At 43.2% G+C, this 23,964-nt stretch overlaps 1 protein-coding gene and 1 long non-coding RNA gene across 6 annotated transcripts in view; one reads left to right on the forward strand and one right to left on the reverse strand.

Moving 5' to 3' along the window:
• The window catches only part of LOC309528307, a 31,007-nt gene extending 18,982 nt beyond the window's left edge, over positions 1-12,025 (forward strand). The window contains exons 2-6 of one of the 3 annotated variants that reach the window (XR_014217638.1): positions 2,840-3,002; positions 3,978-4,078; positions 4,540-6,972; positions 8,041-8,332; positions 11,759-12,025. This is a non-coding gene — a long non-coding RNA (uncharacterized lncRNA). Of the gene's footprint in view, positions 1-2,439; positions 3,003-3,977; positions 4,079-4,539; positions 6,973-8,040; positions 8,333-8,393; positions 8,712-11,758 lie in introns of those variants that run through there. The other 2 variants (XR_014217639.1, XR_014217640.1) reach the window with 2 other exon arrangements.
• PLCB1 (phospholipase C beta 1) overlaps positions 1-23,964 on the reverse strand; it is a 497,312-nt gene that overhangs the window by 60,218 nt on the left and 413,130 nt on the right. For all 3 annotated transcript variants that reach the window (XM_082215463.1, XM_082215464.1, XM_082215462.1), the window contains 5 exons: positions 23,446-23,626; positions 16,588-16,664; positions 16,337-16,414; positions 12,042-12,099; positions 9,948-10,034 (listed from right to left, as the gene is read on the reverse strand). In XM_082215463.1, coding sequence (XP_082071589.1) covers positions 9,948-10,034; positions 12,042-12,099; positions 16,337-16,414; positions 16,588-16,664; positions 23,446-23,626 — 481 coding nt within the window. The remainder of the gene's footprint in view (positions 1-9,947; positions 10,035-12,041; positions 12,100-16,336; positions 16,415-16,587; positions 16,665-23,445; positions 23,627-23,964) is intronic.

Below are 23,964 nucleotides of genomic sequence, written 5' to 3' on the forward strand. Positions count from 1 at the left end.
TACGACCGGGAACTTCTTGCTATTCATGAGGCTTTCCGGAGATGGAGGCACCTGCTAATTGGTGCACAACATAAGGTGCAAGTGTGCACGGACCATAAGAATCTAGAGTATTGGAGAACTGCGCGAGTGCTCAACCAACAGCAGTTGAGATGGGCCCAGGAGTTCTCCAAATTTAACTTTGAGATTTGTTACGTGCCAGGCCCAGAGAACGTTAGGGCGGACGCTCTCTCACGCAAACCTGAATATTTGGAGGGGGAGGGAGCACCCGAAGAGACCCATGTCATTCCAGAGGACCGCTGGGTGTGTGGGGCGGCATTGGTGGGGCAAAGGGAACTGGTAGAGGGAACGGTGCAGGATGAATACGCCCAGGACAAACTCAGGGGTCTCAGGAGGGAGGGAGACAAACCCGGGGGTTTTGAGGAGAGAAACGGGGCATTGTACTACAAGGGAGCGTTATATATACCTGAAGGGGAATTGAGGGAAAAGGTACTCAAGCAACTGCACGATAGCCCCACAGCAGGGCATTTTGGGCAACACAAAACCATGTGGCTGGTTACCAGGGAATTCTGGTGGCCCAAGGTCAGGGAAGATGTGCGGGAGTATGTGAGAGGGTGTGACCAATGCCAACGAGCCAAGGGGGAGAGGCGGGCACCAGCAGGTTTATTAGAACCACTACCCACACCTGAAAGACCATGGGAAACAGTGGCAATAGATTTCATGACTGATCTGCCAAGGTCTAGAGGGAAAACAGCCATCATGGTTGTGGTAGACCTGTTAACCAAGATGGCCCACTTTATAGCCTGCTCACATGCGGTCACAGCAGAAGAAACCGCTAAATTGTTTGTAGAAAATGTGTTTAGGTTGCATGGCGCCCCCTTGAGGGTGGTTTCTGACCGTGGGAAACAATTTACTTCCAGGTTCTGGAGGAAGCTCATGAGCTTACTGCATGTAGAGGTTAATTTCTCAACTGCCCGTCATCCAGAAACCAACGGGCAGGCGGAAAGAGCTAATGGTGTCCTCCAGCAATATTTGAGGTGTTATGTGAATGACAGAGAGAATGATTGGGTGGAGAAGCTGGCGTTGGCAGAATTTGCCTACAACAATGCAGAGAACGTGTCCACGGGGATGAGCCCCTTTTTGGCTAATCACGGGTGCCATCCCCGAGCCTTCCCAGGGGGGGAGGGGAGAACTGGAGCGTTCCAGCTGCAGAACAGTTGGTTGAAGAAATGGAAGCGATCCATCGCCAGCTCCAACTTAACTTAAACAGGGCTAAGGAGGAATATAAGAGGCAGGCAGACAAAAACAGAAGGGAAGGTGAAAGCATTAGGGTGGGGGACCAGGTGTGGCTGTCTACCCAAGGGTTACCATTCAAAGGGGGTTGTAAGAAGTTAAGACCCAAAAGGCTGGGCCCATTTGAAGTCACGCAGCAGGTCAACCCAGTGGCTTTCAGACTCCGGTTACCGAACCACATGAAGCTGCACCCAGTGTTCCACAGGTCGTTGCTGTCACCGTATAAAGGGGACAGAGAAGGGAGGGTCAATAGGGGACCAGCAATGGAGGAAAAGGAACACAGCTACCATGTAGCGGAGATTCTCGATTCCAGGTGGAAGGGAGATCAAGTAGAGTATTTGGTAATGTGGGAAGGGGAGCCGGAGTCGGAAAACACCTGGGTCATGGCAGAGGAAGTAGATGACGAGGCTTTAATAGAAACTTTTCATCAGAGATTCCCTCGTAAACCTCAGCCAGTGGCGAGGTTCCGGAGGGAATACTTTGCCACCACCGACGAAGAAGAAGAGTTGGAGGGGTTCTCTGATTCCGAGGCGGAGGAGGATTCAGCGAGCCGGAACGAAGACCGATGGAGGGAAATGTTCGAGACGTCTGAAGATGAAGAGGATTCTTTTCGGGGTTTTAGCTCCTCACCGCCCAGAGGAGAGAGTATGGGCGGGGGGGAAGGGGGCCCTGGAGGGGAGGTGGATGTCAGGGAACTGACATCAGAGGAAAGGGAGGTGGTAGGGCTCCCAGAGGCTGGGAGGGAGTCAGCAGCTAAAGCAGGGACCAGCAGGGGGAGAGAGGGTACTCTGGAGGAGGATCTCATGAATGCTGAGAGAGACGCAGCAGCCAAGGCAGGAACTAGCAGGGAAGAGGGAGGGGTGAGAGACACGTCCAGCGAGAACAGCGGGGAGGTGTCAGAAGCAACCATAGGGAGACCCATGCTTCGCCGGAAGCTGCCACGTCGTGAGTCCAGGAGACGCGTTTCCGTTAAGGAGCTTCTTTGCTGGAAGCGCTTCCGCAGACAGCCACTGTCAGACTCTACGAGTGACTAGAGCAGACATGTTTGAGGAGCTCTGTCACACACAGAGGTTTGTGGAGCCGCACAAACTCTGAGGGAGCACGATTTTACGCACAAGCAGCTAATCATCCCATCATAACTACCTTCCAGATTTTATTGATTTCCTAACAGCCACATGCATCCATGCTTAGCCACCATTAAACAAGCATTAAAATCCATTTCCAACGACTTATGTACACCACACAGTAGGCACTTTCTGAGCTTTAGACTGATAATCCTGTTAGCTACAAGCCCAATCATTTCTTTTTTAAAAGGATGAGATTATGCAAAGGAGAAAAAGGGTAAAGTATTTTGATCTAGCACAGGGAAGGAGAATTATGCCAACAAGCCTGAGGTCTAAAAAAAGATCAATATATTTTAAAGATTTCCCCTTACTTCTGGATTATTCGCTGTACATTATACTTGGCAATTATGAGATTTAATGAAAGGTTCATGTCAGAAATCATTCTTTTCCCCTGAAGCCAATGTTTTTTTCTTTTTCTTTTGCAGGGGGCAGGACTCATTAATTTGCTCTGAACCTGGGGTGTGCGTGTATGTGTCGTCTGAAATTTTCATGACCTTTTCAGATACAGAACAAGCATGAATTATTGACAGCTACTGCAATTTATGTGTACATTTGAAACATCATGTATAAACCATGTTAAACTGCAAGGTATGACATTCCAAAACCACATAGACACACCTTTGTATCTTTTGCTTTTGAATGATATGGTTTACACCTATTTCCTTTTGTGCTAATCATTTTTTTCAATGTTGTTTTGGTTCTGTTGCCGATTGTGGTATGTTACAAAGCAGCAGCTTCTTATGCCTCTTCTGCTTTATGAGAAAACCCAAAGCTATTTTGTACCATGATTTGTATCCTATTCTATTCTGAAAATCAAGAGGAATAAGTAATAGTTCTCTAATGGAACTGTAAGACCCAAAGTGGGATGGTTTTTTGGCCTGTTCAGTTATGCACTTTGGAAAATTCTTGTACCAGTTGTAGGCCTCCAGGGCCTTGTTTAGAAACACCACCCACTGACAGATATCATGATCAACTTATTCTGCACTATTCAGATGAAACTCAGAAGTCCCTATAGACATAGGAGAACTAAAGTGAAACAGAGTCAAAACAGAGTCAAAACTGCAACAACATTTGAAGGGAACTTTTCCCATGACACATGGAATAAAAAGGGTCCATTTAGCATACTAGAAAGTGCTGGCTGGAGGGGTCTTAAGATGCAATCCTAACCCTACCCACCTGGGAGTAAGCCTCATTGAATTCTTTAAGATCTACATCAGAGTAGATGTGGTTAGGGTTGCTCTGTAAATAGGAATCAAAAAGTCCAACTCCCTCTAGGTTTGCTGGAGAATTCCATTAGAAATGGAAATGGGGGAGGAAATTGCTGCCATTTGCATTTTGTGTGCTGCAATTTGCATACTGCATTTTGCATGCAATTTTCATGTTCGTCTGGAGTTCAGGAACGGAAATCACGCAAGTGAATATGAGCAGTATTCACTACCATTGACTTTTGCCCCAGATATTATGGAAATAATTATGTTATTTCTGAATTGTTTTTGACACTGCCCTTCCATTCAAATGCACTGAAATCAGTTCTGTTATTAATTCCGTGATAAATTACATTAGTTTCAATGTAATTGGACAGCAAGTTGAGCAGCATACGTTTTAGCATAGGCTGAACTGCAGCAGAATGGAAACATGACTGATTGTGACATACATGGAATGAGGTGGGAACCACTGCCTCCTTACATCCACACTCCCCTCTCAGAAGCAGGAATCCTACCTAATGCTATTATTGCCCCCTTACCCCACCTAGAGATGCCAATGGAAATACAGCTGAAAGTAGCACCTAGATATACTGCTTACGTCTAATGATGGTGGCTAGCCATGATGGAAGCTATGCTCTGCTTCCATGGTTGGGGACAGTATGCTTTCTAAAGTTGTTTTAATTTGCTTTAAATATTGTGTTTCAATGGTGTAACCCACCTTAAACCATTGTTTGTAGCATTCAGGCTAAATCTTTGGGGTTATGGTTTGAACCCACTGTACCTTCTTGTCTTTACTGGGGTGTCAGAAACAACTGATTATTATCCTATTTAAAGCAACCACGTGTGTGTGTGTGTGTGTGTGTGTGTGTGTGTGTGTTTAATGTATTTTTCTATTTGCATGCCACTTCTCAACTGCACAGTAGCCAAGGTGGAGCACAAGAAAGTTAAAGCAAAAAACGAAAATTCACGCTCTGCAACCACAGGCGATTCCAGCGGAATTATAGGTAAACAGGCTTGGAAGAGAAAGTCCAGTGCCAGTCTCAGTACAGGAAGAAATTAAGGCCTCACTCTTGGAAACAGCAGGTGAGGTGAGAAATGTGTTCTTTGGAAGCACACCACAGACTGCAGCTGTGTATGTGAAGACCCCCATCCTCTCTTCCCCATATTAAACAAGCTCCACTCCTTCAGTCTTCTTAGAAAGGATATTCTCCAGACCTCTAAGCAATCCTGCTGCTTTGCTCTGGATTATTTCCAGCTTCCATGTGTCTTTTTTGAAGTCTGGAAATGACATAGTACTCACACAAAGCCTCCCTAATGCCAGGGAGAGGGGTGGGGGAGAATTATCGCCTCTGTTTTACTCATAATGCTCCTTTCCATGGAGCCCAGTATGGCATTTTCACAGCAGTACATAGCTAATCAATCATCTTATCTGTTAGGGCCCCCCCTCCCTTGCCCTGAAGCCATTTCCGCACTGCTATTTGCTAGGAAGACATATTCCAGCTAGTAATTATGCATTTGTTTTTACCCATCTCCAGAACGCTATATTTATGCTCGTTAAATGTAACCCTTTTTATTTCTGCCAATTCCCCCCCCCCCAGTTTATCAAGATAAATATTTATTTGTGGCCCTGTCATTGCAAAGCACTTTCAGCCTCTCTCAGTTTGGCATTACTTGCAAATCTGAGTTCTGTACTTTCTATCCCTTTGTTAATGAGTATATTAAATAGCACTAGACCAAGATTTATATTTCCACAAGTGTTTGCTCTATCAGAGAGATGCAGAAGAATGTGTCCTCATACTCCTTCAGGCATCTATATAAGGAAACTGTCTCCTGGATTATTGAATTTCTAATATCTGCACAAGCAGGGAGGCAATTACAGTTAGAGGACACCTCTAGACTGCTCGACAGGTACACTAAAAATAAGATAGTTGAAACAGTTGTTTGGACATCAAGAGGTGACAGGCGAAAGACGTTTCAGATAGATAGCTCTAGGTTCCTGAACTGTATTTAGGTAATGCATTTTCTGAGTAGACCAGATCATAGCAGGTACAAGAGCCTCAGAGATACCTTGAGTTATTGCCAATCAAGCTCTAGGGGAATACATCTGAGTCAAACTATACATGTCAGAGTGTACCATGTGATTTCCCCTGAAAAGTAACAAGTGGAGGCTGTAATGGGTGGAGGAAAGGTGGATTAGGAGTTAAGAGTTTCCCCTCTCTCAAAATTGTCCTTTTAGGTGCTTTTACCCCACCGGGGAGAGATGGGGTCCTGCATATTTTGCCCAAGGGGAATGGGGAGAGAAGCATGTTGAAGAACAGGGAAAATACTTAAGTCCTTTCTCTAATGCCCTAACTCCAATTCAAAGCAGGGCACTCTGCAGTTGCATTGACCCTTTCGAGAAAAAGTTGGGACACAGGATCCCAGATCTCCTGATGTGTTGTCCAGCTGTGCCCTAATCCTAACCAAAGGGCTAAAGCAAAACACCAGTAGACTGCTAGAAGGATGCATATGAATATATAGTTGAGAACAGCAGCTGGCAAGAGGATGCAAATTCCCAGATGAAGGATGATTTTAATGGCATATAAGTATGGCGTGTACAAATTTTACAACGGATTGTCTTGGCACCTTAAAAGTCTTACAGAGTTATCCAGAATCCCCGGGAGGCAGCCGTAGGGCCTAAAAGAGTGTCCCTACTTCAATCACAGCTGTGTTGCTTGCACTGGCCAGGATGGAAGGGATGGGGAGGAGTTAAAATTGCAGTTTCACTACAGCAGCTCCCAGGCTGGCATAACAAAGAATCCTGGATAGAGTCTGTTGCCACCATGGGATGGCAGCAGGGATGGCCCAGGATCCAGTGGATTCTTTGCCAGCCTTGCAAAACTCCATATGGGGGGTGGGATTCTGCAGGTGTGTTGAGGTCTTCTGCATTGGTGGACCTCCCTTGCAACCTGGCCAGTCAGGAGTTTGGATTGCAACCTTATAAATGCATGAAATTTAAGTGCTTATATTTCATATTGCATTACTGGATTGCACGCCATTTGGAACTGAAACAAACAAGAGCCAAATAAATAATGTAGTTTACCATCTACCCATTCCATTGTTTCCATTGTTTTATTCTTATCACATCTCATACACAAGCTTTGCAGAGAACGATTAGACATGAAGACTGCCTACGTAAATATCCCTGTGTAGGAAGGTTTCCTAAAGTTGTATTGCACCCTGACATGTCTTTCTTAAGGAACCTGTGTAACATGTACTGATTGAGTGCTGGATAATGCACATTTCATCATGTGATGCCAAGATGCTTAGCTGCAAAAATTGATGTCTGCTGTGACTTTGCTGAGGCACAAACAGTAAGTAGAAGATTTAATGTTGAAATATATCCATTAAATTCACAACAACAGTAATTGGGAACCTATGATTCTATTATATAAATGCATCTCTCAAGACAAAACAGCTTGTGAAACATAACATCAAGCACTTTGGTTAAACATCTAGCCAAGAGATGGGCAAAACCTGTTGTTTTATTTCTGCTGCCCACTTGTCTGCACCACAGTCTTGGAAATCCACAAAAGCTCTACATAGTTTTCTGGGTACCTTGCTTTTAAAACATACTCAGTTCAGAATGTTTGTCCAACCCAGTTGTTGTCCACTGCTTTTCATAGGCTAGGTGGTCCCAATTTTAAACCAACAGCAGACTTGTACAAGAGTTTGTACATGCAGCTCCTGCTGGTATCTCCCCCCCCCCCCGATAGAAAATAAACCTAAGCTGGGTTCAAGATAATTGTCTGCATTTGCAAAATGGTCGTGGACTAGTTGGGTATGCCAAAGCATGACTTAGGGTGAACACACAGGAGTCTGGGTTCCCAAAGAGGGGATTGTGACCACTGTGGTCTTGCTGCTGCAGTACCTTACTTACTGCCAGTGCTTTTTTTCTTAAAAAAAATGTTGAGGGGTACTCTCATTTTGACTCAAGAAAATCACTATTTTATAGTTCAAATAGGGAAAAATAAATACAGTAAATGGACAAAAGTACAAAGATTCACAAAATGTTTAGGGGTATGCGTCCCCCCAGAAAAAAAGGACTGGTTCTTGCTCATGGTTTTTCTGGAGCAAGAATGGAAAGATTTGTCAATTTCAGTTCTCTCAGTTTCTCATTTCTGCCATTTTAAATTTAGTTCTCCACATTACTCCACAGAAATTTGTGTGTGCGTGTGTTTTAAAAAAATCTTCACGAAAAGTTCTTCAGCAATTTAGTGTGAATTTCTCCTAATGAACTCATTTTTGCCAGTGGTTTTGACTAATGTGTACATCTTTGCAAGCAACTGCTCATAATGTAATGCTATTTTGCAAGCTATCTTCATGAACACATTTATCGTTATGCACACTTCCCCCTAACTTATGCATTTTTTTGTAAACAGAGATTGGTTGGAGGGCTGCATAGCAAAATTCAGATGAGTGCAAATTTCAAAGGCTCGTGGAACTTTGGCTCTCACATTGTTTCAAGTGGCAAAAAAATTGAAAGATTTGGCTTCAGATGAGAACTGGATCAAGTTTCTTCTCTATCCCTCATCTAAAGCAAGACAAAACACAGATTCTGGTCCAGACAACTTGCTAATTCAGATCATGGCTTTGCTCAAAGTAACACCACAGGAGGACCAGGAGAAAACCATTGTTGCCACCATCCCTTCTCCAGGAACTCACACATTGGTGGTAAGCTGTTTGTTTGTTTGTTTGTTTGTTTGTTTGTTTGTTTATTAATACCCCCTGACAGGGATTCCAGGCAGCCTACAGAACGAAGAGTTTGACTTAGCAGGATATGTGAACCAGAACAATATCCTCCATGGAATTGGATCAACTGGATTACTGTGCCATTAGAAATAACAAGCAAAAACTGTTTTTGATCTATCACTTAAAATTATGTTCTTCTCTTGCTCATCAGAAGCTCCATGAAATAACTGGTTCCTATATTTTCCCACAGCGGGTGGCGCTGTGGTCTAAACCACAGAGCCTAGGGCTTGCCGATCAGAAGGTTGGTGGTTTGAATCCTCACGACGGGGTGAGCTCCCGTTGCTCAGTCCCTGCTCCTGCCAACCAAGCAGTTTGAAAGCACGTCAAAGTGCAAGTAGATAAATAGGTACTGCTCCGGCGGGAAGGTAAACGGCATTTCCGTGCACTGCTCTGGTTCGCCAGAAGCGGCTTAGTCATGCTGGCCACATGGCCCGGAAGCTGTCTGCAGACAAACACCGGCTACCTTGGACTATAAAGCGAGATGAGCGCCGCAACCCCAGAGTCATCCGCGACTGGATCTAATGGTCAGGGGTACCTTTACCTTTATAATTTCCCTTTTCAAATTAGTCAAAAGTTGGTACCTATTTTAACATGTGAAGAGACTATATAGTCTAAACCTTTTTAAAAGCTGTTTATTGATTTACTCTTCAAAAATTGTAACGTAAAATGCCATGAATTAATTTCCTGCATGTTAACAGCTGCCAGAAAAAGCTACATGAAATAATGAAAACAATGCTGTTAACCAGTCCTGTCTATGGGAGAAGGGGAAAACAAAACAACACAAATGCACAGTTACGTCACAGTGTCTGAGATGGAGAACAGATGCAATGCACAAAACATGTCATTGCCGGCGTCGAGAGGGGTAGCCATGCTATAGTCTGTTGCAGCCACAAGGCTCTCTGATGCTATATTCCATATCTGTGAGAGATTTTTGCAGGGTGCCAAACTCCTTACTTTGCTCAGATGACAAAATAATAGGATTTCTGCATGCTTCAAAGACCAATTCCTTATTCCTGAATAGAAAAAGTTGAGATTTTGCCTTGCTTAAAAAAATTCCAGGTGCATTGCACCCTCTGCTGGTGAAGGATATTCTTTGCACTGAATGACATGCACCAAGATTAAATAACATACTGTATTTACTCAAATCCAACGCTCACTTTTTTTTTTGTCAAAGTACGTTGTGAAAATTAAGGTGCGCATTGGATTCGATGGCACATTTACATTCGCCAGCAAATACTTTTTTTTGGTTTCAAGGTTCTGAAAATTGAGGTGTGCATTAGATTCGATGGTGCATTAGACTTGAGTAAATACGGTATTTTTGTAGGATACCATTCCCCCCCCCAAATGCACACTCATTTGTGCGTTAACATTGCCTATATTTTTTCTTTCCCTGTGATGAAGCATTGCACATCTTTCTCTGATATTTCTTTTGTTAGCATTCAAAATTAGAGGCCTGGTCGAGTATCAGCCTGACACCAGGCTCATTGTCCGTAAGCAAAAAAATAAAAATAAAGAAATGGTGCTCAAATCTCCTTACCTTGGGCTTTTCATCCAGTATTTGTTGACGAATCTCCTTGTGCTTCTCCACAAGTCTTTCCTGCCTTTTACTTTGAGCATCTTCTAGCTGGAATAAAGCAGGGAAACAATTTATTGCATCCAAACATGTGTATTTCATTCTTCAGTTCTATACTGAAGTAGTTCTGTCCAGGATAGAACAGTATAACATAAGCATTCTTAGTAGAGTATTTGATTTGTTTTTAAACAAAACAATGCTTATTGATATATTATGTATACTTGGAGATTTAATTTAAAACCTTACATTCCCCCCCCCCAAGAAATGTGCAGTTTAAAACACACTCAAGAATACAAGAAGAAACAGCTGAAGTTTATAGGTAGTTGATAGTAGCGTTTAATCACGCCATCATCCAGCACCAAAAATTAGACAGCTTTGCACAGTTAAGGATGAAGCCAGGACTAATTTTATTTCTTAACAAAGAATAACAAGTAGGAAGAGTGAGAAATAAAAAAGAATGCCAACAAATCAACACATTTTCTTTGGGGGGTTTTTTATAACTAAAAACACATGTTCTATAGAACACTGTTGTGTACTTCTAACTTTCACATATGCTGCAATGCATTTTTTGACATCAGCTTCTGAATCAATTGGCATGTATGCCATACTCTCTTGAACAGGAATTTCTGTTCATTGGCCCTAGCATTGTTGCCCTCTCCCTGTTACCTATTGATCATCCTCCACTCAATAGTCAATTTCAAACCTTCATGCATTTCACAAGAATGGGAGGGAGACTCCTGGCTAAAACTCTGTTCACTAAGCCTCTAAAAACTGCAGCACAAACCTAGAAAGGCTACTTTTTCTGAAGAAAAGCAGCTTTGGGAGGGCTTTATGAGCGATGCTAGAAAGCATCCAATAGGGAGCATTCAACTCTTTCTCTGACAGTCATTTTTGATCTTCCTGTAATGTCACTGGCCCTCTTCCTGCCCCAGTGAGTTGAAACACCAGTGGAATCTCACAGGAGGAAAAGTCTCTGGGAAGGACCTGGAGCAGTGGAGAAAGGAATAAACACCTGCTCACTACCCACTACTGCTCTGCTCAAAGCGGATCCCTCTCAATGGCACGTTTGCTCACAAAAAGCAGCCATCAGCTCTGTGTTACACGCATGTGTGTATAGTGCGTAGTGGCTAACTTGTGAAGCCTCAGCTATAGCTCCTCCACATACCTATGTTGAGCCAAAGCCAAGCATCCATCCTGCTGGGTCTGGGACTGTCTGTTTCACCATTCCTGGTAAGGAAATGATGGCTTTTGCATCAGTTTTTAGCTGGGAAACTGACCCCGAGTTCTGGGAAATACCTTCTCTCCAGCTGAAATCGATGCAAACAGTGTCATGCTGTTCTTTCCAGCAGAAATGGATGCTCTTTGGCTACCTCTGCTGTCTCCCTTGCCATCAGGAAACTCACTAGATCATTGGGGAGCCGAGGAAGGGAGGGAGGTAGTACCAGGTGTGTGATTTCAAGGTGCAACAGGCCATGCTCCCAGCCTGCTCATGACAGACTATGAGAAGCACCAAACTTGACTTGTGCCTGCCTCCCTGGAATCAAACCAGGTCATTTGCCATTATGAGCCCTTACATTCAATTTCCCGTGACAACATTTTGCAATGTATTGTAAATGCTGGAAGGGGACTCTGCTCAGATTTCTTAGAACAGCTTTGAGACATTACCTTACCTGCAGGAAGAGGATTTTTTTTAAATTCTCCACACTTTCTGTTCCTCTGCAACATCAGATCTGAAACACAGCTGATAAAGTTTCCAACATTCCTTCACATTTCAGATGTGATATTGTCATGGGGAAACACTTGACTCCTGCACAGCAAGATAATATTCAAAGTGGCTCTTGGTAATTCTACAGAAGATAGCAAACCAAGTTTACTAAAAATGTAGCATTGCAAGGAACCATAAATGCAAGATATCTCTTTTCAAATGACAAACACTGCTTTCATTGCTCTAACATTATTACTCCGTGTAAACCAATATAAGTACTGGAATCTGCCTGTTATCTTCATGCCATATGCAAATACAGAAAGTTTTGATGAACTTGCATGCAGTGGACTCACCCTTTTAATGTATTGCACCACCTCCTGAATATATGATCGAATCATTTCTGTCTTCTCCCTGGGAGCAAGATTAAAAACTACTGATTCCATTCCATTAATTTTTAACTGGCATTATTAATGCATAATTTGCTAGCTTCTGCCACAAAGATCCTTCTCACAAATTCTTTGTACATTGCATTAACTAAATAAGGGGAAATAAAAGCCAATCAGCCCAGAAGCTACACATTCTGTTCTGCATTAGAAGTGGTTTGACCAGAGACCACAAGTGGACCACACAAACCTTATGAATAGAAAGGTCATATCGGTTCTTAATGTGTGAGGAAAGAAACCGCAGGCGTGCCTCGGAAACGTTTCAGCACCATGGACAGGGAAACCCATAGCCCTCTTGAACTATAGCTCCCATCATCCCTGACCTTTGACCTTGGTGGCTGAGACTGGAGTCCAATAACTGCACCTAGAGACATCTAGGTTCCCCACCACTGTTTTACACCAAGCAACTCTTCTTGAACCCATTATATCTCTCCCACCTTATCTTCTGAAGGGATGGAACAGAGTTCTGTCCCAATTAGGATTGAGGCTCCACTCCACCATAGAACCTGCCCCATTCTGATGGTTTCAGCACAAGTCAAACGTAGTGTGATGGCCTGGGACTTGGGCTCAGACTCGGAGCCAGAGGAGTCTCAGTCCACACCGGATCCCTTGCCCCAGGCGGCATCTGAACCTAGTCTGGGGCCTGATTCTTGAGAGCCCCAGTCTGCACAAGTTCCCCTGCAACAAGCACCAGCTGGGCCGAGTCAGGCGCCTGAGCCTGCTCTGGCTCCAGATGCGGGGATTACCTCATTGCCTTCAGCTGGGCAATCACTTACAGCTGCTCCACTACCAGTTGGGTTAGGAGAGGCTGAGGCGGCCTCTGGGTCTAGTAACCCACCGACATCTCCCGAGCTGCAGAGACTGAGGTCTGAGAGAAGGAGAGACCTCAGTACTCGCAGGAGGAGTGCTTGCCTTCAGGTGAGACAGGGAGGTGAGTCCCCGGGAGATCAGGACCGGCCATTACCCTGACAGAGATAAAAGGCTGCTGGACCCTGTCACAGGTTGCGGGCGCAATGTTGCTGTTTGCCAGAACCTGCCTGTGATCCTGTGCCTGACCTTGCCTGGTTTCCTGCCTTGTGTCCTGCCTTGGCCCTGTTGGACTCCTCACGGAACCCTTGGATTCGGGACCGGACCTGGACTGCGTTACCTGGGTTACCCCCAGACCCAGCACACGTAGCAAGGTGTCATCACTGGTCCCTCACTACACCGCACGGCAGGGCTTAAAGTGGCAGAAGGATGTTGTCAGCCTGCACTAGGCTTCACCTCACATGCCTAAAAGCTTTCAGAGAAGGCAAGGAGATGACTCTTTACTGTGTAACAGCCTCAAATCATGAACAAGGAAGTCCACACCAGGGATGAAGAACCCATTGGTCTCCAATCCCCCATCAGCCCCAGCCAGTGTGGTCAAAGATGCTCCAACCTCTAAAAGGCTGCAGGTTCCCAACCTTTGGCCTATGCCATGCCCAAATTGAGTAGCAGAATCATTCTAGATTCTAGAGTTTGGGCAAAGAGGAATGTATTCATTTCAGTATGTTCCAAATTTTTCTGGAGTGGATCAGGTGATTTCACTCATCATAAACACTTCCCCACCTTTCAGTAGAGTCCTTTGAATACAGAAAATTCATGTTTTGTGCATTGTGAGCTACAGCCACATTCTCTTTCGGTCCTCCCTGTAGAAAATGCTGGGGATAGTATGGGTCCCATAGGGACTGCTACTGACCAAAGTTTAAGTTGGAAATTTCATTGGAAATAGCCTAGCACTTGAGAATAAGTGTTTTGCACATCTCATACTTGGCAGTTATTTGAAGGGGAAAGTCTTCTGAACAATATCCAGCGACTCTGCACTAGTCAGCTTATTGTTCTGTGCAATCTTAATCAACAGTATTTCTTTTCCTTGAAATTTAACCATGCCGGCCCAATTCCACTAAGCAAATAGCTAACTACCTTATATAACACAAGCATACAGAGGAGAAGAGGTAATGTGAAGTCATAGAACTTTCAACTATTGTATGTCTTAACAGAATCCATCTTTACCAGGTCAATAGCAACCCCCTACAATTGTGCATACTTTACTTGGAAAAGTGGTTTAAAATTTATCCATTAAAGCTGTAATTTATTTATTTCTTTTCTTTGATTTATATACTGTCTTTCTCAGGGCAGTTCACAGAATAAAATACAGGATAAAAACAGAGTAAAACAAAACAGCAAAACAATAACCCTCCCTTTCCAACATTGCTAGAAATAGTCAAGTGTTGCTAGAGCTTCCCAGTTCAAGATGGCAGCCAGCAGACATCTTGAAACAATGAATTTTATGCATAAACGTGTAAATGTTTAATTATTCCATCTATATTCTGCCATATTTCCATGACCAGACCCTGCTTAGCTTCAGCAGTGACACTGTAGCATGCATCTATAGACCATGTCATGAACCAATTGATGTTGCTAGGATTGCTTTATAAGCCTTCAAATCTTTTTGAACAATTACATGCTCAAAGCAATCCTACAGAATATCACACAATTTTTTATCGCCTAGTCACAATAATTCCCAACATGCTATTCTTTGCACTGTTCACTTGAGACTGAATGCCTCGTGTCTGTCTTCATCAACAACTCTTTGATGTCTGTAGCCTTCTGTTCCTCGCTTGCCAAAATGTTGATGCCATTACTCTCCTATGTCACTGCAGGTTATTATTTTCTTCAAGGTTACAGCTTAAAATATTTACGAGTGCAATCCATCTCCCATTTAAATCAGCGGGACTCTGGATGCCAGGTTTAATTAGAAATACATTGCCCTTTTTTGTGTTATACCTTCTTGTTTCTTTCTTTTGTTTAAAGTGATTTTCCATTTCATTTTTAGTCCTTTTATATCCACATAGAGACTGATAGATGAAACTGATACTTGCCGGCGGTTTTGGATTTTTATGCAGCCTTAAGTGCCACTGAGCATTAATATGTTGGTAGCTCAGCTGTGGGATGAAGCAATTTATGGGTCTGTTCCAGAATGGTAACCAGAACCTTTTCAGTAATGGCTCAAATGATCTGGAGATCTTTCCTCAAGAATGTTCAGCTGGCACCCTTCCACCATTCTCTTTTAGAAAACAGGCATAGGCAAACTTGGCCCTCCAGATGTTTTGGGATGACAGTTATCATCATCCCTGACCACTGGTCCTGTTAGCTAGGGATGATGGGGGTTAGCTAGCTAACAGGACCAGTGGTCAGGGATGATGGGAACTGTCATCCCAAAACATCTGGAGGGCTGAGTTTGCATATGCCTGGGTTAAAACAATCCTGACTCAAATAAACTTTTGAGTCAGAATTGTATACTGTTTTTGAATACTGTTTTCCTTGGTTTTGTTCTGACTGCTGTGCTTTTGCTTTTCTGTTGTTTTGTTGGTTTTATGCTGAATTGTAGTCATCTGATTGTGTTTTGCTTTTAAATAACTTTTTGTTTTTGTAGGAAGGTCACACAACAGGTGGGTCCGGGCATTTGCTCATCATCTTTATTGGACTCTCTCTGTAGGGATCCATCTTATCCCAGTTAAATATGCCAGTGAGATAATTAGGTAGGAGAGATATTATAAAACCAATGCAGCATCATTTTGTAAGAGAAGAAATGGGTTTAACTTGTTAACTGACCCCTTCCCCAAACTCTTTTAACATTTTCCGTTGCTTCAAGAACCACTATGGAACTTATTTTCAATTCCTGTCAAAATGCAGATATTTCTCGAAAGCACTTCTTTAGTTTGGATCTAGTTAAATTCACTTGAGTCTAGTTGCAACTGAAAAGCAATGGTACTTCACTTCATTGCAATAAGGTGGTTCCATTGCTTTTAGTGCAATTTAGTCACTGCCAACTTCAGCTGGATTTGGCACTTGGCTTAGGGTGGCCTATTATGATCATGGTTAAAGAGGATGGACTTCAAATGTCGGCATGCATGTCACTCTCTCTGTGTGCGTGCGTATGCGCATGTGTGCATGTGTTTCACAGAGTTGCATTTCTAAAATGTTACCAACCTTGGGCCAAAGGGATATGGGATGCCAAAAGCAGAAATATATCCATTACTAAATTCCCATTACTGACAGCAGTCCATCTATGTTCACAGCATGCTTTGTGTGAACAGACTCATAGCTTATGTACAGTATATTGTAAAATGCCCCTGAACAGGGGATTCCCTTAAAGATTAATAGTTGAAGGCCGCACTTACTCATCCACTTGACTTTTATCCTTTGTGATTTTTTCTTGCCTCTTTTTGTCCATCTTTTTCTTCAATTCCTTCTTTTCCCTGCAACAAAAATAAAACCCTTTTTTCCCTCTTTTTAAGGCAAAGTTAAGTGTGACAGAGCAAGAGCATGTATATTTACTTAGGCCCCTCTGTCTTCAGTGGGGCTTGCTCTGTAGTGCTTTAGGATTGCAACTTTAAATACAAAGGTTTCGTTTACTTACAGCATGCCTTACCTTTCACAAATCTCTTTCAGTTTCTTCAACTGGCTGTTCTGGCATTCCTCTGCTACGTCTGTCAGCTTCTGAATGAGCTGAAAGACAGGGAAAACAGGTGTGTTATAAAACTGCATGAACCACATTTGATTGTTGAATACAGTGGTACCTTGGGTTACATACACTTCAGGTTACAGACTCCACTAACCCAGAGATAGTACCTCGGGTTAAGAACTTTGCTTCAGGAGGAGAACAGAAATTGCACGGCGGCGGCACGGCAGCAGTGGGAGGCCCCATTAGCTAAAGTGGTACCTCAAGTTAAGAACAGTTTCGGGTTAAGAACGGACCTCCAGAACGAATTCAGTTCTTAACCTGAGGTATCATTGTATTTGGACGGCTTAAGATGTTAAATTATCCCAGCCTCCAACCCTCAGAATGTAAGAAAAACATTGGGGCCTAAATCGCATAGTAAGGGAGCTTGGTATCTGGTGGGCGGGGCTTGTGTGTTTTGCCCCGGAATCAGCCCCTCCCTTCAATATGTTCCGTTATGTTCAATTAAGAATGCCAGTCCAACTGCTTCTTCTTGCTTCTTGCCTCAAGACTTGTCTCATGTTGTTATATTCAGTTTCTGTCGTTATGCTATTTTGTTACAGTATTATTAAAGCTTAGTTTGCAGTTACGTGAGCCACTTATTTTTCTCAAAGAAAATGAAACTCTGCTGAAGAATGGTGGAATATCCTAAACTTGGGGGAGTGAGGAGATATTCCCACTTCCGGGTTAGCGCCATCGGCAATGGCGGCGTTCCTCTGACCGAGAGGAACCCGCTCCGTGAAAATCGGGCTTTGGCGCCGTGGCAAAGACCCTCTAAAAATCCCAGGCGGAGGAAGCCTGGGAATGTGGGATTCGGCTGACACCAGGAGCGCCTCCCCTACTTGCAGGGAAACCCTTTTTCGGGGATCCAAAAGCGACACGGGGTGAGTGACGCGGTGTTTTGAATCAACCACTACTTTTACGGAGTGAAGCCGCGCAGCCGTTGCCGGAGAGCGCTGACTTTTTCCTGTGGACAATTGGATTCTAAACAAGTACCCGTGAATAGAATGGAAAATTGGATTAAGAAACATTTTAATTTGGCACTGAAGCAGGAAGGCTCTAAACAGGAAGTCCGCCTCCCGTTTTTTGTAAATAGATTGAAGCAAAAACTTTGTAAGCTAATGTCTGGAAAGTCGTATATAAAGGTCTAAATTCCCTTCAGTTATTACCCTCAAAACCCCTCTTGGAAGCAGGAGAAAAGGGGGGAGGGAATTTTTGACTGTTTAAGCCTGCAGGAGAGAGAGTAAAGAAAGATAAATTTCCACCGTCTCAAACCTGGGAACGGGGTGTCAGAGACCGAAATTTATGGTGAAGTTCATCGACTGTGAATGAAACGTCTTTTGACAGATAGTAAAAAAAGAGAGAAACAAATTGACTCCAATGTTGCTTCTTGCATTCAAAAGAAACAAAGTATTTGAAAAAATGAAAGTAATTTTTTTTTGTTGGTCCTGCTTTCAAAAGATGGATACAAATAGAAATTGTCTCCTCTAGAGGGAGCTTGTTAATTTGTTGCTGGAGTGGATCTGGGGATTTCACAGCTGTAAGATTAGGATCATGAGACCAGACTCTGACCTTGAATAAAAATGTGTTTACAAGAAGTCTTGGTGCTTGCTTTTTGCAAGACAAGTGCTTTGCTGGAGTAGATGCATGAGAAGATGGATTTGATGACTGTTGCAGTTAAAAACGTTGGACAAACGGCGAATACCCATATAGAAACCATTCAGGAACCAGCCCAGGAACTTGTTTTGACAGGGCAAGCGCAAGTGCAGAAGATAATGGAGGAGGTTGCTGTTGAACCTCCAGTAACACAAATGGAGAGATCCGAGGCCTTGCAGGAGCATAAGCCACTGTTCTTGAAGTTTGAATCTGGAGTGGACCGGGGGGGGGTCTGGAGTTGTGAGGGCTCTTAATTTTGGAAGGACTTTGAAACATGCTTTTAAATACTTTCTGGATTACAGTGCTGACTGTGGGGAATGGGACTGTGGGGAATGGGCTGATCTGCTGAGGAGAGATTGAGATATTTTTGGATTGGAGTCCTCCTGAGACCTACCCCCCAATGAGAAAGGAAAGAAATTAAGAAAAAGATCAACAAAAGACAAAGTAAAGTGCAGGTATAAACAAGAAGAAGATCTGCAGAAGGGACATGGAAAAGACTTAAGAGCCTCGGACATAAGATCACCAGGTTGATGGACTAGATGGAATGGACAAGAAGGACTGACAAAACCCGAGACCAGGAAGAAGAGACGTTAGATGGAGATTGGAAGAAAGTTTATTTTGAGAATTAGTGTAAAATTAATGAGTATTAGGAAAAATGTTGGAATGAAACTATTTGGCTTTAGTAGAAATGATACAAGGAATTATGTACATTAAGTTTTAAGTTTTAAGGTGTTTTTTATGGCAAGATAAGGTTAAATAAATTAAGGTAAATTGAATGACAGAATATAGTGAAAGATGGAAAGGATTTGTTGAGTTAATTAAAAGGTTAGATCGTTAAGATAAATTATATAACAAAAATTGAGAAAGATGGAAAGAATTTGCTGAAACAATTAGTTAAATTAGAATACAAAAAGGGAGGTGTGAGGAGGTCGATGAAACAAGTAAATGAAAGATAAAGATATGGAACATTGGATGTGTGTTTTAATGTTATTGTGGTTTTTTTGCTGTATTGTTGTATTGTTTTTTATGCTTTTCTCTTTATGTATTGTAATGTATGCTTTGTTAAATTTTTTGTTGTTTTCTTTTTCTCTTTTTTCCTGTAATTCTTATACTCTTAATAAACATCATTTTTTTTTAAAAAAAAGAGATATTCCCAGTTCGCCAGGAGTATTGATATTGTTAATCTCCACAACACAGGAAGGGACAGGTTTTGCTATTGCTACTATTTGATGGTAGAGGACATGCATTTTCACTCCCTGTCATCTCTGGGTGGCGTTGAGAAAGACTCCTGCCTGAACCCTAGTGCAACAAACAGCTGTGCAAGCCTTTGGGAGGCAGAGATGCAAGAGGGCATCAGAGGAGGGAGGGAAGGAAAGAGAGACAGAGGCCAGTGTTGCCCGTGGTACGCCTGACCATCTTTCATGGCACCCCAGAGTGCCATGGCACATTGGTTGAAAACCACTGCTCCAGGAAAAGGCAAATCATGCAGAAGAAGGAGAGCCACATGGGAACATTCTTTGCTATGTCACAACACTGCCATGTTTAAGGAGCAGAAATGACTTGTGATATACGGTGATATACGATGATATACGATATCTTTATTTTCATTGTCCCATACAGGACAATGAAATTGAAAATCTACATAAAACATTCAAAACCCCCTAAAAACTCTGAAACCCCATTTTAAAATACAATATACTATAGAGACTCCTTATGCTGCGTTTAGAACCAGAATTGCATTTGCGTAGAAACTGTTTCTCAGGCGGCTAGTCCTGGTCTTTATAACCCTATACCTTCTTCCAGAAGCAGAAGCTGAAAGAGATCATTTCCAGGGTACCATACAAGGCGAAGTTCTACGTGAACTTATGAAGCTGATTTATACTGGGACAGTGTCATGGGTCTACGCAGACCAGGACTGTGCCCTCTGACTGCCAGGGTCCTCTAGGGCCTAAGACTTTCCAGTGTCACTACCTGAAATTCTGCTAATTAGAGATCTTGGGTCTTGAAGCTGGGATCTTCCATATGGAAAGCATAAACACACAACCTCTGAATGACATGGAAGACCCTCACTAAAAGAATCCAGTAATGTCCATTTGACTTATGCTGAGATTTCAAACCTCTTCCACCAATGCGTACAATTTGGCAGATGCTTTGTGTGATTACCAACCACTTCAAAAGTTTACACACACACACACACACACACACACACGATTAACTAACAAGCCAGGGTATCAAAATAGAGTTCTACTTTGCTGTGCTGAATGCATTTGAATGCATTGCGAATGCAGCATCATTGTAATTCTCAGAATCATTAAAACACTCCCCTGTCCCCCGATAATCCAACAAATCACACTGAAAGAGCAACAAATTCCCATGTGTTCTACATAAAAGACCATCTGCTGATGAGATGCAAGACAAATCAATCTCTGTCAACAAAACATTAGACGTGGGAATAGACACGGGCATCACATTGCCCTCAAAATTTGCCAAATTTGTGCGGAATGAAGCTGCCATTGATGGCTATGCAAATGCATGACAGTGCACAAACAGTAAACAAATAAGTCAGCATTAAGTTCTAGGGATATTGTAAATGTGTGGTTGTTCTTCATTGGATTGGGTTTGTTTTCTATTTCCTTACAAAATGAACACTGAAGCGTCTTGTTATTTTCATTCTGCCAATTCCCAAGCTGAAATCATTTGTTTTCTCATGTGGAAAATACACATCACGTTTCAGCTTTAACCCATTGAAGTCTCCTCAAAAGTAATGGATAAAATTGCTACACCGATGGCCAACTTTACTTCTGATGTGCCAGGCTAGGAATGCAGCCTCCAAGAGTTTCTCTGGCAGTGGCTTTTCCTAGCATGGGTAATGTCCTCCATTGCCCACTGGCCTCTGCCAAGTAGCACAAAGTGGTGGGACAGAATGAAAGGCCCTGTCTTTGCCAGGAAGGTAGGTCGGGCATAGAGAAGCACTTCCGGACTCATTTTGGACCCAATCATTCATGGCAGGAAGGCCAATGGGCCACAGGATGACCTCAAACACAGCTGGTCATCAAAAGAACTAGACTTCAAACAACTATCCAAACAAAATGATCCACCCAAATCTGGTAGACAGGTCAACATTATCTGTAGACTCACTCCTTGCAGTTGTTGTTGTTTAGTCGTTTACTCGTGTCCGAGTCTTCGTGACCCCATGGACCAGAGCATACCAGGCACTCCTGTCTTCCACTGCTTCCCGCAGTTTGGTCAAACTCATGCTGGTAGCTTCGAGAACACTGTCCAACCATCTCGTCCTCTGTCGCCCCCTTCTCCTTGTGCCCACAATCTTTCCCAACATCAGGGTCTTTTCCAGGGAGTCTTCTCATGAGGTGGCCAAAGTATTAGAGCCTCAGCTTCACGATCTGTCCTTCCAGTGAGCACTCAGGGCTGATTTCCTTCAGAATGGAGGTTTGATCTTCTTGCAGTCCATGGGACTCTCAAGAGTCTCCTTCAGCACCATAATCCAAAAGCATCAATTCTTTGGCGATCAGCCTTCTTTACGGTCCAGCTCTCACTTCCATACATCACTACTGGGAAAACCATAGCTTTGTTGGGAAGATGATGTCTCTGCTTTTTAAGATGCTGTCTAGGTTTGTCATTACTCCTTGCAGTAGTGATATATAATATCTGTGAAGTTACATAGCAGTGGCCAGGAATGCATCCTGCTAGATCATTTTTTGGTGGGGGAACAGTAAGGGAGGGCAACAAAGGTTTTCCATTGACCCAAAGTAGGCTATGAGAAATGCCCTTCCTGCCAGAACCAGACAAATGCCCTGCCCGTAGCAGGGATGCCTGTAGGGGCCGCTGTGCCAAAAGGATTTGGCTTCAAACCCAATCTTATGAGCTGCTGCACAATCATACCAGCTCCCAGAGGTCCTTTGCAGTTGTAAACAACTTTGCTTGACTGTGGTACACAGATCGAATACTTTGGTAACTTTTGATCTTTCGTACAACAAAGTAACCAAGTGTGTAAAGAGCATGGTTAAGTACCTCTGACAGCGTCCACATGCTGGGGGCAGAATGGAACTATATAATACTAGCATTCAACTGCCTTCTTCTCTTTTAGCGTTCCAAAGAATCTATTACCATCTGATTGGATTCCTGTTTCAGCCCAGAGGGCTGCCCTACACGGGGAGCCTGACCCCATCAGCAGTAGATTTGCAGCTGTAAAAACAAAAGCTCCTTTGGGACAATATATGCATAATATCACTTTGCTGTTTATAGCTTGTGCTCTGGCATCCGTTCAGAGCACACATAGTTTCACAGAAGGCTATTTGGCACAAACAATAACTAGTTGGAAGCCATTTTTAGTGACATCGAAGCTCTCGTTTCCAGGTTTTGTGGGCCACGCTAATCTAACTGCTTATTCTGGAATGATTTCTGATAATTTAATTAGGCAGAGGATGTTGGTTTCAGCTTCAAAGTCATACAGTGAAAGATGCTCCCCCCCCCATCCAAAGCAGCATTAATCAATTATGGCTCAATGTTTGTAGTTAGTGTGGAGCAAATTAGAAAGCTTTGCAAGATGTGGCCTTGTAACGGTACTGTAATCAGAATTAGGAAAGTGTCTGAAAATAAAGTGGCCATTGATCCAGCTGTATTTGCAATATTGTTCCACACACACTTTTCACAATTTCCCCCATGCCATTGTGAATCCTTATTTTGTTGTTGTTGTTGTTGTTTAGTCATTTAGTCGTGTCCAACTCTTCATGACCCCATGGACCAGAGCACGCCAGGCACTCCTGTCTTCCACTGCCTCCTGCAATTTGGTCAAACTCATGTTAGTAGCTTCGAGAACACTGTCCAACCATCTTGTCCTCTATCGTTCCCTTCTCCTTGTGCCCCCAATCTTTCCCAACATCAGGGTCTTTTCCAGGGAGTCTTCTCTTCTCATGAGGTGGCCATAGTGAATCCTTATATTCTCTTTTACTTCGCAAATTTGTAATGTTAAAGGGCTGGTAATCAGAAGCACAGAAAGTGAGCACACCTCCACACAGACACATTTCAAGTGGCCCCAAACATAGCTAGTTCTCCATGCAACCTTGCCATCAAAGAGCTTCAGATAAAGTGTGGAAGCAAGGTACTCATACATACCAATTTAATATGTGCTTGCTTCTGGTACTTTTCACTATAATACTGTTCTTGCCGTAGATTAAGCAGCTGTTGCTGTTGCTTTTCCTTAAGCTCTATTAACTTCTGGGACATTTCTGAATCAAGGGTGGTCAACTCTTGTTCAATAGTCGAAGAACTGTGATCTGGGCTTCCAGCTTCACCTCTGCAGAGCAATGTGGAACAACAAAAGACATTCAATGCAAGTTGTGACAGTACAATGCACATACCTTCCCTTCCCCCCACCTGACCATGATTCATCTCAACTTGGATGTGCAGATGTTGTCTGGGTCTTGTGGCTAAGCTACCATAAGCCCAGGGTTCCGCTAAACCATATTTAGAAGCGAGGACTCCCATGCATGTTGACCCATGTCAACTTATTTATAAATGTCACACACACCCGCTGAGGGCACCCAAGCACAAGCTGGCTCGCCATCTGGAAAATGAGGTGAGGCATCCTAAGTTAATGGCTATTCAACCTAAGTCAAAACCTCACTTGGTTCC

The sequence above is a fragment of the Podarcis vaucheri genome (genome assembly GCF_965113315.1).
Source record: "Podarcis vaucheri genome assembly, chromosome: 3".
Taxonomy (NCBI): domain Eukaryota; kingdom Metazoa; phylum Chordata; class Lepidosauria; order Squamata; family Lacertidae; genus Podarcis; species Podarcis vaucheri.